This window comes from Seriola dumerili, unplaced genomic scaffold, assembly GCF_002260705.1.
Source record: "Seriola dumerili isolate Sdu_G_001 unplaced genomic scaffold, Sdu_1.0 BDQW01000003.1, whole genome shotgun sequence".
Classification (NCBI taxonomy): domain Eukaryota; kingdom Metazoa; phylum Chordata; class Actinopteri; order Carangiformes; family Carangidae; genus Seriola; species Seriola dumerili.
The window spans coordinates 6,097,052-6,112,752 of NW_019174258.1; the positions used below are offsets into that span (position 1 = coordinate 6,097,052).

At 41.0% G+C, this 15,701-nt stretch overlaps 1 protein-coding gene across 1 annotated transcript in view; it reads right to left on the reverse strand.

The window, feature by feature from the left end:
• The window catches only part of LOC111218909 (nuclear factor of activated T-cells, cytoplasmic 3-like), a 61,704-nt gene that overhangs the window by 36,439 nt on the left and 9,564 nt on the right, over window positions 1–15,701 (reverse strand). Inside the window, exon 2 of the mRNA XM_022741391.1 lies at window positions 4,018–5,200. Within this exon, the coding sequence (XP_022597112.1) occupies window positions 4,018–5,200 (1,183 nt within the window). The remainder of the gene's footprint in view (window positions 1–4,017; window positions 5,201–15,701) is intronic.

The window sequence follows — 15,701 nt, forward strand, 5'->3', positions numbered from 1 at the left end:
GCATTGTGCGTTTTTCCTCCCTGTCTCATTTAAAAAAAAAAAAAAATCTGGCTAGGCTACAATCATATTTGAACAGCTGCACTTGAAAATAAAACACTCAGTGGCCTTCTCCACAGAGAAACTGGGTCTCTCCATCTTACTGCATTAGATCAGTTTACCCCCAGAAAAACACTATAAACACTGGCATTAGCTGTTAGCATCAACCAAGCCGCAACCTATTCCAATAATATTATATATTTAATATTGTTGATTACAATTGATTTAATTATATTTATCATATTTAGGAACAATCCTCACAATTAACTAAAATGTTTTTCATTATAGTGAAATATACCTCATTAGGAATATAACTCAAACTATCACTATTTTTTTGTTTGTCATTATCTTCACATCTATGTCTCTTATTAGCTTCAAATGCTACCAAAAGAAATTTTCAGAACATTGCTCATCCATAGTTTGGTTTTGGTTGGCTTACAGTATATTATTAGTTTACTTAATATTTCCCCACACAAAAGTCTCCTTTTTTATTCTGCTCTGTAATATTTGTGCAGAACTCCAGTGCATATTGTATGTTTAACCTGACAAAGTACTTCACTTGTAGAACAAGCCACAATGTAAACCTTTGTAATGTCTTGATAGTGTACACAGTTAATTAATCATGATCCAAGAGGCCTACTGTAGGGCAGCACAAGCTATATCTGTGTCATCCAGGTGTTTTGTCTCACAGCAGTTGCAAAGTGCCATTGTTTTTTTAGCACGTCAGTATACACAATCATAAATTAAACTGTGTATGTATGTCTGTGTATCCATGCACACTCCCACTTTGTCCATGTTCATGTGTCTAAGTCTATTGCCCTGCATGTTAGGCCTGAGTAAGGAAACTGACTCTGTGCTGTCTCATGAGCTAAGAGGCAGACACTCTATGCTACACACTGATCTCTGCCTCAGCGTTAACCACTGTAAGCTCTTTGTGCACCCTGTCACATGGTGGCATAAGCTTTTATTTGGCTCTACTCAAGACACTACAGGCTCCTAGCATGCAAACGTACTGAGTCTAAACTCCATGACAGATATTTGACAGTACAAATAATTTTTAAGGGAAAGTTTGCTAAGTTTTTGCCAGTATGGCTGACTCCCCTAATTTTACCCTTTCCAAATGCCTGTCAAGTGCTGGCTACGTGTAAACCAATCTGATCAGACTGAATTAAACACATGTGAGTTAGGCTTTCACAGGAGCCATTAAACTTCATAAACTGCCAACAAACTGGCATTAAATCCAAAGGAGAAGCTGCATTTTGGAATGAAAAGGTATGTGTCTGATATTTTGTAGAAATTTTGTGCAGTTCATGGAAGCCTTGTGGTTTGAAATCTAACTGAGCTACATGTTGGAGATTCTCCTACCACATATGACATGGAAATGTCCCCTAAAACCACTTTAGGTCAAAACTTGTTACATAAACACTAACTTGCCAGGTTGAGAAAATCCCACATGATTACAGGCACATATACCACAAACAGCTGTTATGCACTTGTGTGTTTAGCTTTTTTCTTCTTATGATTTACCATATGGTTATTACTGTGGTGAGCAAGTGCCATGATGAACGTACAGTGTGCTATAATGTGCTATGTTGCAATGTCAAAATACTCAGTTCAGTCCTTTTCCGTTTGATGTTCAAATATGGTTTTCACCTGACAGAAGCTCTATCTAAGATCAAACGCTCTAACACAATGTAATAGAGGCATCACCCTTATGTTTTCCTCCCAGTAGGCATGACATAACCACCCAGGAAGTGTGGGTTTGCATGGCTGCTACGGTAACAGGAGTAGAGGAAGACAGAGGAAATATGATCTTTGTGATGGAGCACAGCAGGAGCGGCAGCCTATGTCCTGACATAGCATAACCTTTCTCAAATGTCTAAGCCATAGAGTAGGGGCTCAAAGTCCAGTCACATTCCCACAACCTAGTCTTCTCTAAAGTCTTCATCATTCCTCTAGCATCCTTTCTACCCAATGAATTAGGTAATTTTGCAGCTATACATTGTGTGAATGTGTGGGTCAGTCACATTTTAAGTCACAAAGAAATTACATTTTCTTGCAACATATCAGTAGTTTCATATTGAAAATCCATTCAAAGCCTTTACTGATTGCCTTATGGTGTACCAGTAGGCATACATACAACCTCCAACTATTAATACCATCAGTACCCCTGCTGCTTCATCAAATGAAACTGGATTTCTCATCGCACAAGTTATCCTACTTTTATTTAAATCCAGTGATATAGTGGTTACTTGCCAGATTATTTTTCTACTAACAAATTCTAGTCATGTGTCTGTTTACTCACTGGAGCTATACTAACTGCATTTACCAAATAATAATAATACTGCCCTTTTGTTCAAATAAAGCTTTTGGCAACCAACTCATACAAGTGCCATTTAATATCTCATTATACACAGCTCAGGGAATAGTGCATGAGCAGGCTCCTTGTAAAAACAAGCATCTGAACACCCACCCAATTTTTAATCCCACCCACTTTAACCCAATCCCACTGATTCCACCTGGACCATCTGTGCAAAACACCACTAACACACATATGACTGCATATAGACATCTTAACAATCATCTATCTCATGGCAGACAGGAACTCACCTGACCTGACTGTCTGCTGTGAAAATGGAAAGCTAGTTCTACCCTATATTTTATGCCATTGCTAGTGACTACTGGAGGCAGGTTGGGCAATAGCACATTAGCAAGGATCGCTATGAGGAAATACTTGTAGGGCACAATTACAGTAAACAGCATTGTTGCAAAAAGAAGTACCTGTTGTGTTTTTCATGATATAGCACTTAACTCTACAGCAATGTGGACATTTTTCTGTCACTGTCTTAGCTGTGGCTCTCTTCAGAAATTTCACTTACCAGGGCAAGGATGCAAAGATCAAATGGTGACTCATCAGAGCTGACCCTGTTATTGTCTGGAGAGTGTTAGGTCTATGTGAGCGAGCATTTGTGTTATGTCTATACATGTGTGTGCATGCATGTGTTTGCCCCCCTTGCCATATGTGCCCTGTGCTGATTTACAGCGCTAGGGGCCAGTGCACACAAACAAGGCCACGTCTTCATCTGCTGCACACATTGAAGAACCGACAGCAGACTCCTCTCCTAAAAAACTCCATTATGAGTTTCTGATTGCAACCATCACTCTTTAATGTGGAGTGAATGTGGATTGTGCCTGTGTGTTTGCACATGTATGTATGTTTGGAGGACTTGTGGGTGTGCGTCCCTGTGACTCCCTTCGCACACTAATAAACTTGTATTACGCCACGATGTAACTTAGTCAGATTTATACTGCTGATACAAAGCTCAAAATCCCCTATTACTGAACATTGATCTGCAGAGTTCCATCAACAGGTCTATTATTCATCTAAAATGTTATTTGATACTAAATTACTGCACTGCAATGTTTACGCTTCCCTCCTAGATCAAAAGGGGTTTTCAATCTTTATGACAGCTCACAACACTCAATAAAAACATTCACCACTGAGGTCTATTGTTTAGCCTTAGCCTACTAATTGCTTTTAAGACTGATGATACATGCTGTCTTGCCAAGTGGTGATTGCATTAATAATTCACAAAAATACTGATAATGCTGGCATCAGCATATCACCTTCTGTTTTTGCCTCTTAAGTTTAAAACACCTTCAAGCTTTAGGTTGTCATCCATCAAAGAGTCTATTCCTCGCAAATATTGGCAACACAACTGTCGCCAAGTCTTTCTCAAATACAAACAGGAAGTAGAATACAACAAAGTGACTGCAACAGAAAATTCTTTCAGCCAGTTGAGAAAACAGTCAACTCTGACATTTGAAAAGATTAAAGGCACTTCATCTCCCACTGAGTCTTCTACATCTGCATGAATCATTTGCTTTGGCTGGATTAGAACACTGCAAGATGGGGCTGAATTTGGAAAAGATTGTCCTCCACCTTTTTCTGCGTATTCTCCTCAACATCAGCGAATTTACCTGAATATAGGTGTATGACCGGGCTTGGGTTTATTCCATGAGAAGTGGGAGGGGACTGAGAGGAACTGTTCCCCAGGCCCATCCTTCTTCAGGCTGTGCATGGCCTCATCTGAGGGAGAGTCTAGATTAGGTGACATATTTCCTTGGTCATCTAGCCCTAGCTCCCCTTTCCCAGACTGCATAGCTGTTCTGTCCTGTGAGGTCTTCCTTGTCTTGGATGGGATGTCTGCCTCAGATGGGCAGCACTGGAAGGGCGACATGCCTACAGAGGGACTGCCAACCCAGGTGTCCTCCGTAACGCTGCCCCTAGGTGAAGGTCCTGGCGTGGGTGTGGGTGAGTGATGTGGAGACAATGAGCCGGGATAGCAGATGTCGGCGCTAGAGTGACGCCTCTTCCCACATGGTGACGTGGGACGTGAGGAAGGCCTGGAAGGTGGCCGAGGGCTAAGCCAATTTTCGTCAGTGACACTGGTGCGTGGCGAGTGGCAGGGGGACTGTCGTGGTGACAGGCTGACAGAGTGGGAGTGGTGCACAAAGGCGGGGTGGTGGTGCTGCCAATGGGGCTGCTCCTCCAGAACTCCACCACCAGTTTGAGGGGAGGCACAGCCTGGGGAAGTAAGGGGGGAGCCTAAGGTAAACCGGGCAGCTGCTTCATTCAACTCGGAGTCAACATCATCATAGACGTGTGAGAATGATTCACATGAGGAGGCATCAGAGAACCAGCTCCTAGAGGAGAGGCTGCTGCATGGGCTGGGGCTGAGTGAAGAGTCCCGGTATGAGTGGTCTAGCCGCAAATACAGGTGGTCTCTGGACAGGGGCCTGTCACCATGGTAGTCCCCATCAGGGCCATTGGCCCTCAGATCCTCCTCATTGGCATCCATCTCCTGCTGGCAGCTAGGGGAGATAGAGGTGATTTGGATACTGGGGCACTCAAAGGCCTTTGGTGCCTCCACAGGAGCAGAGGGCAGTAGAGGGGAGGTGCCATACTTGGAGTCTTGTGGCTCATAGCTTGGAGGCTCAGATCCTGGTTTCTGTGATTGAAGGCGTTGGGAAGTGTTGATGACCTGGGAGTGAGACTGCATGCCATGACGAGGCAAGCCAATAGACTGGTGATTAGTGACCATAGCCTGGGGCTGGCCCACATTTAGGATGTAGAATGATGTGTTGTCATCAGGCTCCAGATCTAGGAGAAGAAAAGGAGGGAAACATTAAGATACAGCAAACTGGAGAATATTTTTCTGTTATTTTTTTTTTTTTTTTCTCAATGTCTCTTAGTTCGACTTCACTGAATTAATGAAGAACAAAAACACTGTTGATGCAAAATCCTGATCAACAACACAAGCTTTTAAACTTCTTGATGAGATCAAGATTAAAACTGCAAGAGTGACCTTGGACAAAAGACTATACCATATGTATGGCAGCTCCACAAGACACATTGATGCAATCAGTTATGAGACTGCGCCTATGAGTGGCACATCTAGAGTTGTGTTTGTGCAGACCAAGCAAAAACACCAGTAAGCATACAACCAACACATCCATCATTTGTATCAAACCCATGCTTTATCCTTCCCATCAGTCAAAAAACAAATTCACAAATGCAACAGACAGTGAAAAAGGAATAATGACATTATTTTCACCTAAAATTGGCTTGTGCTGGTTCTTCAGTCCAGGACAATGAAACCATGATTATGAGGCAAAACTGCCAACCCCAAAGGCAACCAAGATACCGAAGAGATATTTTAGGTGTTGCCTCTTCTGAAGCAGTACAGAGACAAGTCTGGATTCTCCTCCTGACCTATTAAAATGTCTGTTACTTTTAAAAGGGATAAGAGGAAACTGAAACAACATTCTACTAGTAACGTATTCATCCTGCTTCTGCCTTTCTTTCAGCCAACACTGCACTACACCAGGACTACAATTGAGCCTCTGGTTGCCAAACTGCAAGAATTATTTGGTCACAAACCCATGTGCGGTTGCGCCCTGAGTTTGCACTTGCTACTGAGCCCATATTCAGGAAATTAGAGGCCAGAGTGTTGCTGGGTAGCAGGCAGTCATACAGGCATTGTTCCAAGAGGGATAACCGATGAACAGCACTACTCAGGAAACAAATTCACACAACGGTGCGTGCTGTCGGCTGTCATCACAGCTAGCGCTGGCAGGCTATTTATACCAAAGGTCATCCGGCACAGGCAGCATGTACACACACAAACACACACACCCACACACAAACAAACAGACAAAAGCCCCTTGTCTGCATTGGCACTACTCTATTAGAGGTTATTGATAAACTTCCACTGGATATGCTCTGCTGCTCCCATTGGGAATAAACCCCCCACCCAGCCCCTCTCAGTGTTTCAAATGTGAAAAGTTAATTTCACATGCAGAGCCACTTTCATGTTAGAACAGTAGGAGCTGATATTTTATTTTTCTATTAAAAATGTGTCCAAAAATATCTGCATTGTCAGTTTAGATTTCAGAATAACACAGGCCACAACTTAGAACTCATCATTTACTTTTGTACAGTACCATTCACCTAACCAAGCATAAATAAATTAAAAAAAATCAAAAACATCTCATATAATCTACTGTGAAACAAACATCGTGTAATACCATCCTTTCACTCTTGTCCTATCTTTGACCTTTTAAGATATGATAAAAACCATTTCTGCTTTACTGAGAAAGGAGAAGAAATTCAGAAAATTGCAAAATGACCAGGGCAAAAACATAAGCCAATAGGCGTTCATAAAACATGTAGTTTAGCTAAAACCACAGTGTAGCCAACACAGGATAAGGTTGTGAAATCATTACACAACACTTCTCTATATTCCTAAAATGTACAGTGGTGTCCAAAAGTCTGAGACCACTTTCTCTCCACTGTAACAGCATGCATAAAAATAAGAGACTGTTTTGTTACATTCTAAACAGGGTCAATATTTTTATAATATTTAGTAAAAATAGTTATATTAAGTATTTCAATTCACCACCACAACACTGAAGTCTTTACTTAACTTAACAGATAAATAGGCCATAACTTGGTAATAAGTCGATGTAAATTCCCATATTTGATTCTCTTATATTAAATGATAACCACATGCTAGTAATATGACAGCATTGTCAAATCAGACATTAAGGCTAGTCTTAAAGAAGTTTATAAAAAGTAAAAGGGTTTTGGGAATGGTGTGTGTAGCTACAATATGCTTCTACCCTCCCTCTCTATATCCAACAGCAGCAACAGAGGCAGTAGCGGAAAGCTCTTTATTTATAGCTGCTCGGCTTCGCACTGGCCCTGCCTGCTTGTCACAAGACCCAGCAGTGGATCCTCTGACGACAGCATCTGACTGACTGACAGGGAGCAAGAGAAGGACAACAGAGTCGAGAGGAAGAGAAAGAGGCTGTGAAGATTACAAAAAGCAAAGCATCCTCTCACTCACTGATGACCTGGGAGCTACAGTAACATGAAGAAAACAGAGGAAGAGAGGAGGCAAGAAAAAGTGAGAACGAAACAAGGGCAGGGCAGTAAAGACAGGCGTTCACACCTTAAGTGAGGAACACATACGCGAGCATTTTCAAAACATTGCCCACTTCTCATTAACTACACTGTACTGTGCACCACACCATGCTCACAGAAAACAGAAACATCACCTGTAATTTTATAGTGACATGCATTTCTTCCATTGTGGTTTTTGTTGTTTTTTCTGGATTGCAAAATGTTCTCTCTCTGAAAAAAACTCTATTTGGAGTAAAAATAAATCACAATTAAACAATTTGCCAGAGAAGAGGAGCAATTTACACACTCCATTAATTCTTCCTTCTAACAGCCCTTATCCTAGAGACAGATTTAGAGAAACGTGTTCAAAATATTTTGAATTACAGACAAAAAGGGAGTGAGGTGAGGGCAGAGACATAAATGCATTATAACAGTTATCATGTCTTAAAAGTCTATAGGTGGTTTAAAACACTTTGTCTACCGTTGAGTGGATGTTCACATCTTGTCCTCATTGAGATGCTTTTTTAAATGGCTGAGGCAGGCGAACCATCAATCCGCCACAGGATTTGACTTAATTAGCATGGTGAGGGGAAGGGAGATGCAGAATGGGAAGAAAAGAACAGTCGAGACAGCCTGCCTTCCTCTCCCCTCACTTGTCTGATGACTTGTTTTTGCACCATATATCTCAGGGGAGGACAGACATCAAAAGACAATATTCAGAGAGAGGCACAGCCAGGTGATCATGTTTGTACAATACTACCAGCAGAAACAGTTTATAAAGACAATATGAGTATTGTTAAACTTTTCTAAGGAGCCAGAATGGTGGAGCTTACCACATTTGATTCAAAACAACGAATGCCCAAATGCACATGAGGAGCAAAGAATCTAAAACATATTAATCAAACTCAGATTCCTAAGATACAAGTGGTCGCAGACTTTTGGACTCCACCATATATGACAATGTTGCTTCATTAAACATACTACTACTTTAAACATACAAGTTAAAAGTAAGTGGATATAGGGAGATTGAGCTGGTTGAGGAAGCACAAAGTGGCACAAAAAGTATCAGCATCAGCATGTGACAGAAGCCAATAACAGAGCCAATAACAACAGCATGTGGCAGGTAGAACCTGTAGGGATTAATGAGGAGTTTACAGGTTAAACAGTAGACTAGAAGGGCACTCAGAGTGCGCAGACCTCCGCCAAGGCCAGTGTCAAACAACATACACCAGACTTTAAGAGAAAAAAATTCAAATTCCTAGTAAATGATACAGATCTGCAGGTTTTTTTTCTGAATTTGGCAGTGTGCTTTTCTGGTTTTCTGCTTAGCTAAAAACGCAACCTGGTCAGCTAATTTTAGCTCTGCTGAATCACCCCAAAATAACATTCAATACAGATAATTTAGGGCAAGGCAGAGCAATCCCAGGTGTTGACTGAGTAATAAGCTGCTGCCATAGTAAATTGGGTGCTAATCACACACAAACTGAGAGCGCAAATTGAATGAAAGTCGCAGTGATATTTGCCCAGGGCTTTTATCTTAGCAAATCTGGCACTGTGTTTTTATTTTCCTCTTTATGTGTCGTTGTTTTGTTGTGTTAAGTTGGTTTATTAAGTGGATGTGGTCAATGAAAAACATTGCTCTTAAACAACAAGACTAAATAACAGTACACAGTTTGTAGTCCCAAACTGACACGATTTGGAGTAAATTTAAATTTCAAGCAGATCATCATGTCTTATGTGTTTTGTCTGAATTGATGCAATCTTCATTAGGGGGACACTAATCAAGTGGCTACCAATCAGACAATGGTCTATTTAGAACTTATTATTATATGAAGACAAAACAGAAGAAGAAAAGTGTCAATTACTGAATTAGGTATAGGCAGTGCAATGTGCAATAAAAAGCAGCAGTCACTAGAAGCTAATGTAGACAGGGTGACCCCTGGGTGTTGGCAGTTCATGTGTGACAGTGTGCTTTGAATTTTCACCTTGTGCACACAGATACTGTAATAACCTGTTTGCAAAGAAGGCACAACTTTTGCTGCTACGCTTAAAAAAAATCTTTTCAAGTGGTACCAGTGGCAATGGGTGACCAGCTCAGTCATCATGTATATAGTATTGTATAATTACTATGTGGATAACATTTATGACATTGACATATAGCTTATTATGCTCTGAGAGTCTTGGACTTTGTATTAGATGTCTGTGTTGGCCTGTTGATAGTAATAAGAGCAGTAACTTGTCTCTGGACTGTCTCTGTCAGTCTCCTCAGATAACAGATTAGAAATCCCTCAGCTGGGTTGTCCTACAGTGTCAGTGGTATAAGATTAATTTAACATACTCAAAGGTCAAATTGATATTTTTTTATTTGCCATAATGCTCTGTCTCTCTGTTACAAAACAGTTTCATGCTTATTTGATGAAGGTTTTAAAAAAAGTCATACGGTCTCCTTTCTACTTTTGTCGTACCAATCATGACACATGGAGGAGAGAGTGGTAGCGTTGCACCGATGAGGGTCAGACAGGGGACGACCATGTTACCTGGCCCACAGCCCTCTCCTCGCCCTGAGATAAGATTAGCCTGCTACCTAAAACCCTCCAGTGTGGGGAATAGGGTGGGTGGTGGGAAACCCCCCTGTCAGTGCCAAACAACAGTCACCTTAGGAAAGGAGGTCAGAGAGGAGAGGAGAAGAGAGGAGAGGAGAGGAGAGGAGACAAGAGGATGTAATGGTACTATTGTTTTATCAATGGCCTTGGTTGCAAAGCCCCTGCACTGTTCCTGAAAGCCTGGTGCGTCACACACTCCTCAAGTGTCCATACATCAGACAGCCAATCCGGTTAAATAAAGATCTCTAAGAGGCTTTGCTGTACCTAAGCTAATAATAGCTTTGCCTCACTGGGAGATGTTTCGGTGAACCACGGATTGTTGGATGTTTGTGACACACCACAAACACCAGTGTGTTCTCAAGGCAACCACAGGGAACGGCCTGACCCACTGGTGATGGTGGCATTCACTTTGGCTACTCGACACAAAGCTCAACAGGCCTCTGGCTGACCGTCACACTGCCTGGGGATTCTCGCTTGGGGGATAATCTGTAGAGACTTTGTTCCTCCCCCCTCCTACTCTCACTGCACACAAAGTGTGTCAGGGTCCTGTGACCGGCAGTGACACACAGGCCCACATTCTGAGAAAGCCCAGTTTACTACTGAGGGAGGGAAGGATTTTTCTCTCCCAGAGAGGATGACAAGCTCACTGCTGCTGCAGGTTCCTGCAGGCGATCTTTCTGTCTACCTCTCTTTGTGTGTACATGTGCATGTGTATGTGTATGTGTGTGGGTGGTGTTTGAATGTGTATATGTTCCTGTGTGCCTGTGGTTGTGCCTCTGTGCCTTCCTGTGTCTTTCTGCACATACTGTATGGGTATATGAGTATACCTTTATTTGGGTGAGTGTTCACGTGTGCGTATGTACACCCCAATTCATATTACTGTCTTAAGTTACCCACTTGCCCCAACACCATGTGGTGCTGGAGCAACAGGGTAACCTAAGCCAGGGTTCCCTTTGTGGTGGGCAAGCAGGTTGATTAGAACAGGCTCTGCTTACATCCCCTGTACAGAAGGCTTTGTGTTCAGCCAAGTCTCCTCTTTCAGCTCTCCTGAAGAGCTGCTGACCAACAGACCACAACAAAACTGTGCCAACATGCCATGTACCATAAGCCTCATGGGATAAATGGCATGTAAAGCAGATAAATAATCAATCAACATATTTAAAATCAGTAAATGTGATATTTTTTAAATATGTCATCTGTAGAACAAGTGAAACATCTAAATGCTTATTGCTAATGAAACATTTTTTTAATGTTTCCGGAGCATTTTAGATCTCTGTCAGTTGTGCTTCTCACGGAAGATAAACTTTTGTTTCAATCTGCATCGACTCGTTATTATGCACTGAGTTAGGTATGCACCAATCCAACTTTTTCTTTGCTGAAACCAATTGCAATACCTAAATACAGATTACCAATCAGACACCAGTGCTCTTTCTTCCAAATTTAAAATTAGAATACCTCTCTTTGTGGAACTCTTTAGGATTTGTTTTTATGTATGGTAACAACAGGGCAGGGATTGTAATGGCACTAAAAACTAAGTGGTGTTCGGCTGTGACTAAATGAACTGAGTGAAAATTAGAGTTTTATCATGACATTGATAACGAGTGTGTACCTTGATTAATACATTGAATAAATTACAATAATTAAATAAAAAGAAAATGTCCAGCATGTTCCAGCAAACAAAGTCTCCAAAACCTTTTTAGAATGAAAAATTTTATTTTGCATTGTTAACATTTGGGTTCATAGAGATATTTGCAGTGATTCCCAGCAGAGTTCACAAAAGCAAATTTAAATCCTTCCCCCTGGGTTTTCCAAGAACTCTGCGGCTGGCTGGTTGCCTACCTTTCTAAACACAGCGCCTGTGACGCACATGCACACACGTATTGTAAGGGTTGGCCTACACCTGTGTCTCTAAACTATTGACTGGGTTTGTGCCAGACCTACTGGTGATCCCTGTATGTGAAGGTGGCTTGGTGTGTGTACATATCAAATTCCGTGAGAGTGAGAAAGAGCGAAATCCTAATGTGACAGAAAATAAGGCAATCTTCTGATGAAAGCAGAATTCTGATGTATGCATCTCAAGTTTAACCTGGCATCTGCAGAGCCTTGTTATTTTCTTACCCTGTAATGTTATGTTAGGGTTACATCAAAAAGCCTTCCTGTGCCGTCACAGCAGACTCACCAGCCAGAAGAGGCTTAACAATGGCAGCCTAAGCCAATGTTAACATATGCCGGCAGCTAAATTAAGCTCCTAATTAACAATCTCATGCCGAGATAACATTATGGGATAAACACAGAGTGCCAAGTAACCACCTGAACTAAATACCCACCAACGCACGAAGATCGCTTTCAAACACATCACTAATTGCCTTTAGGATCTATTAATTTGGTACTCTAAAAATATCTCAGGAAAGGTTAACACTTATATTTTAATCACAATAATAATAATCTTTATTTAATTGCATTTATAAAAATACTTTACAACCTACAATAGTAAATATTAGCATTAACATTAAAAAAAATTGTAGCATTAAAGGTAATTAAACAACAGAAAATGAATACCGAATAAGAAAAAGTAAAATAACTTAAGATGAGAATGATATTTCAGTACAGATTTAAAAGACAGCCCTGACTCTGAATGCTTGAGACCCTTAGACCTAGAGTTCCACTGCTGAGGGGTCTTGATACCAAAGCACCAGTCAACCTTAAACTTTGTCTGCACAGGTTGTGTAGCGAAAGCAGCAACAGCAGCTTCAATCCTGTGTCAGTGTCTAAGCAAGATGTGTTCAGGCACAGTCTTGCCACGCAGGTCATCTGTGTGTTGGCAGCTCTCAGAACTCAATACACAATCCCTCTAATTATGAGCATAAAAATAGAAGAAAACGATGTCTGAAAAATGTGGGGGAGACACTTCTTGTGAGGGCAAGTATCAAATGACAAAGCTATATTTGCAAGAACAAGGACTAGTAATTCAAAAAGGATCACTGAATTGGAATCATTTGATTGGCAGACATTCTCAGCACTTAGTATCAGACAAAGATAGATAACGGAGAATGTGTCGGTTACGTTATGGTTTTATCAGCTGAATGTCGACAAAAATGAAACTCAATGATGTGTCTTTGGCTTATATGCCCCACAAGAAGCATATGAATAGAAAACAGAAACAGAGCCATGACAGACCTCTGGGGAACCCCACAAAAAATGAAGCTACGCGCTACAGTTGCCACATCACTGATGGCAACAAAGCTTTTCACCATGTCTAGGGTTTACTCCAACAAAAATTAAAATCAGTATGCCCAAATGATTTAATGCTATTGCATCTGCACATTGTATTCACTGATACGTCTGACATTTACTGGCCCAGTAGAAGGTCTAATCTTTGTTGTATCTGTGAGCATGTTTACGTACACTTAGGAAACTGGGTTAGCATCTGCTTTTTGCAGTAACCTGCTTTCTTAAATGTCATATAGACAGGAAACCTGGTTTCCTTAATCTGAATGAAACACAATGGGAAAACCAGTGAACACAGCTACATTTCTGGGAAAAAGTTTTTGTTTTTGTTTATGTATATGCTTTACTGGGTCTTTTCATGCATGTATCTGCAAGACAAAACCCAGGACAAACATTATTACTTGTAGTTGTATTCAAAATAACATAGTTCACAGTATAACTAAAACAGGAAAAAAATCCCAAGATGAAATGTAGGCTATTTGTAAAATTTATACACTGATAGAGTAAAAACTAAAAAAGCAGTCCTCTCAGCTGCAGCATCATATACCACAAATACATTTCAAGTATACCAGCCGTAGGGGAGACATCTGGTAACAGACCAGTTGTGAGTAAACACAGGTTTTTGAATAACCAGCTAATTGGTGTGCATCGCTTAACTTGGCTTCTTCCAATAACGTGGTTTCTTGTGTGCATGTAAGCACACAACTTGCCAGATCATTCATATGGTGTATTCAGAAAGTGTTCAGACAACTCATACATTTTTTTCACATTTTGTTATGTGTCCACCTGTGGTCAATTCAATTGATTGGACATGATTTTGAAATGCACACATCTGTCTATGTAAGTTCTTACAGCTGACATTGCATATCAGAGCAAAAACTTAGTCATGAGGAGGAAGGAACTGCCTGAAGAGCTCAGAGACAGGATTGTGTCAAGGCACAGATCTGGGGAACGCTACAAAAAATTTCTGCTGCCTTGAAAGTTCCCACAGTGGCGTCCGTAATTCTTAAATGGAAGATGTTTGGGACAACCAGCAATCTTCCAAGAGCTGGCTGCCTGGCCAAACAAAGCAATCAGGGAGAAGTTCCTTGGTAAGAGAGATGACCAAGAATCTAATGGTTACTTTGCAGAGCTCCACAGATCCTGTGTGGAGAAGGGAGAAACTTCCAGAAGGACAACCAAACCATGTCCACTCAATGTGATATGTCAGTTTTTCCTTTTTAATAAATTTGGAAAAAATTCAAAAATTCTTTTTTTACATGGTCATTATGGGGTATTGAGTGAGGCTGCAACACAACAAATGTGAAAAAACTGAAGGGGTCTGAACACTTTCTGCTCTGTATGTATTGGTTTTCAGTGGAGTAGGAGAGCTACAGTGCATTAGAAGATTGGCCTCCAAGGCGAACACAGGCTGCTTGATGGCCTGCAATAACCCAGAGCAGATAACATCAGAGGCTACTGCTAGCAGGGGTGACATTCAAACAATCTGTCAGGGCTGACTGTGCATGTGCCTGAAAAAGTCAGCCGAGAGAGGGAGAGAAAGAAAGAAAGAAAAAAAGAAAGAAAGAAAGAAAGAAAGAAAGAAAAAGGAGAGGGACAGATAGGGAAAACAGAGCTTTTGTCTGCCTTTATGTGTGAGAGAAACTGAGAGAGACACAGTGTGTGTGATAGAGAGACGGAGCAAAGAGAGACCCAGATAGAGGAGCATACTACAGTATATAGTATATGGTTAGTAGAGACCCAAAACAAATGCACAACGTACAGATTATCATGCAATGTTCTATGATATCCAAGCATAAATGTATATAAACTGTATGGCTGTCCTGGCCTTGACCCATCTTCACACAGATAAACTACACAACTATACAAGCACAGGCTCTTCCCATCCTGTGTGTTGCATGCAGTGGTGAAATACATGAAGAGGATGTACTGAGGTGATAAAAAGAAAAGCTGTGTCCTCAAGTAAAGGGTCCATCTGCTCTGCTTGGGGGAATAACCTCATAACAGTCCTGTTACTCTTTATCGTGCTTTTAATCAGACCGACACAAAACAACACAAAAAACTGGCAGGAAATAATCAAGGAGAAAACAGGAAGACACCAATTTCCCCTGTGAAAAAGAATAAATGGAAGAGATATACATACAGAAAAAAAAATATAACTAAAGTAGGAAAACCTGTCCTTGATGTCTTTTTCACAGCTACAAGTCTATACAAGATGCCAAGAATATCTTTACCACAGAAACCAGTTCTGTGCTTTAGTCTTTTCAGCATAATGTGCATAAACTGATGAGCAGTTATGGTTAAGGTTATGGTTAAAACCTCTACCCACAATTGGTGTGTAATGTCCTTTTCGCCTTGCTGTCAGC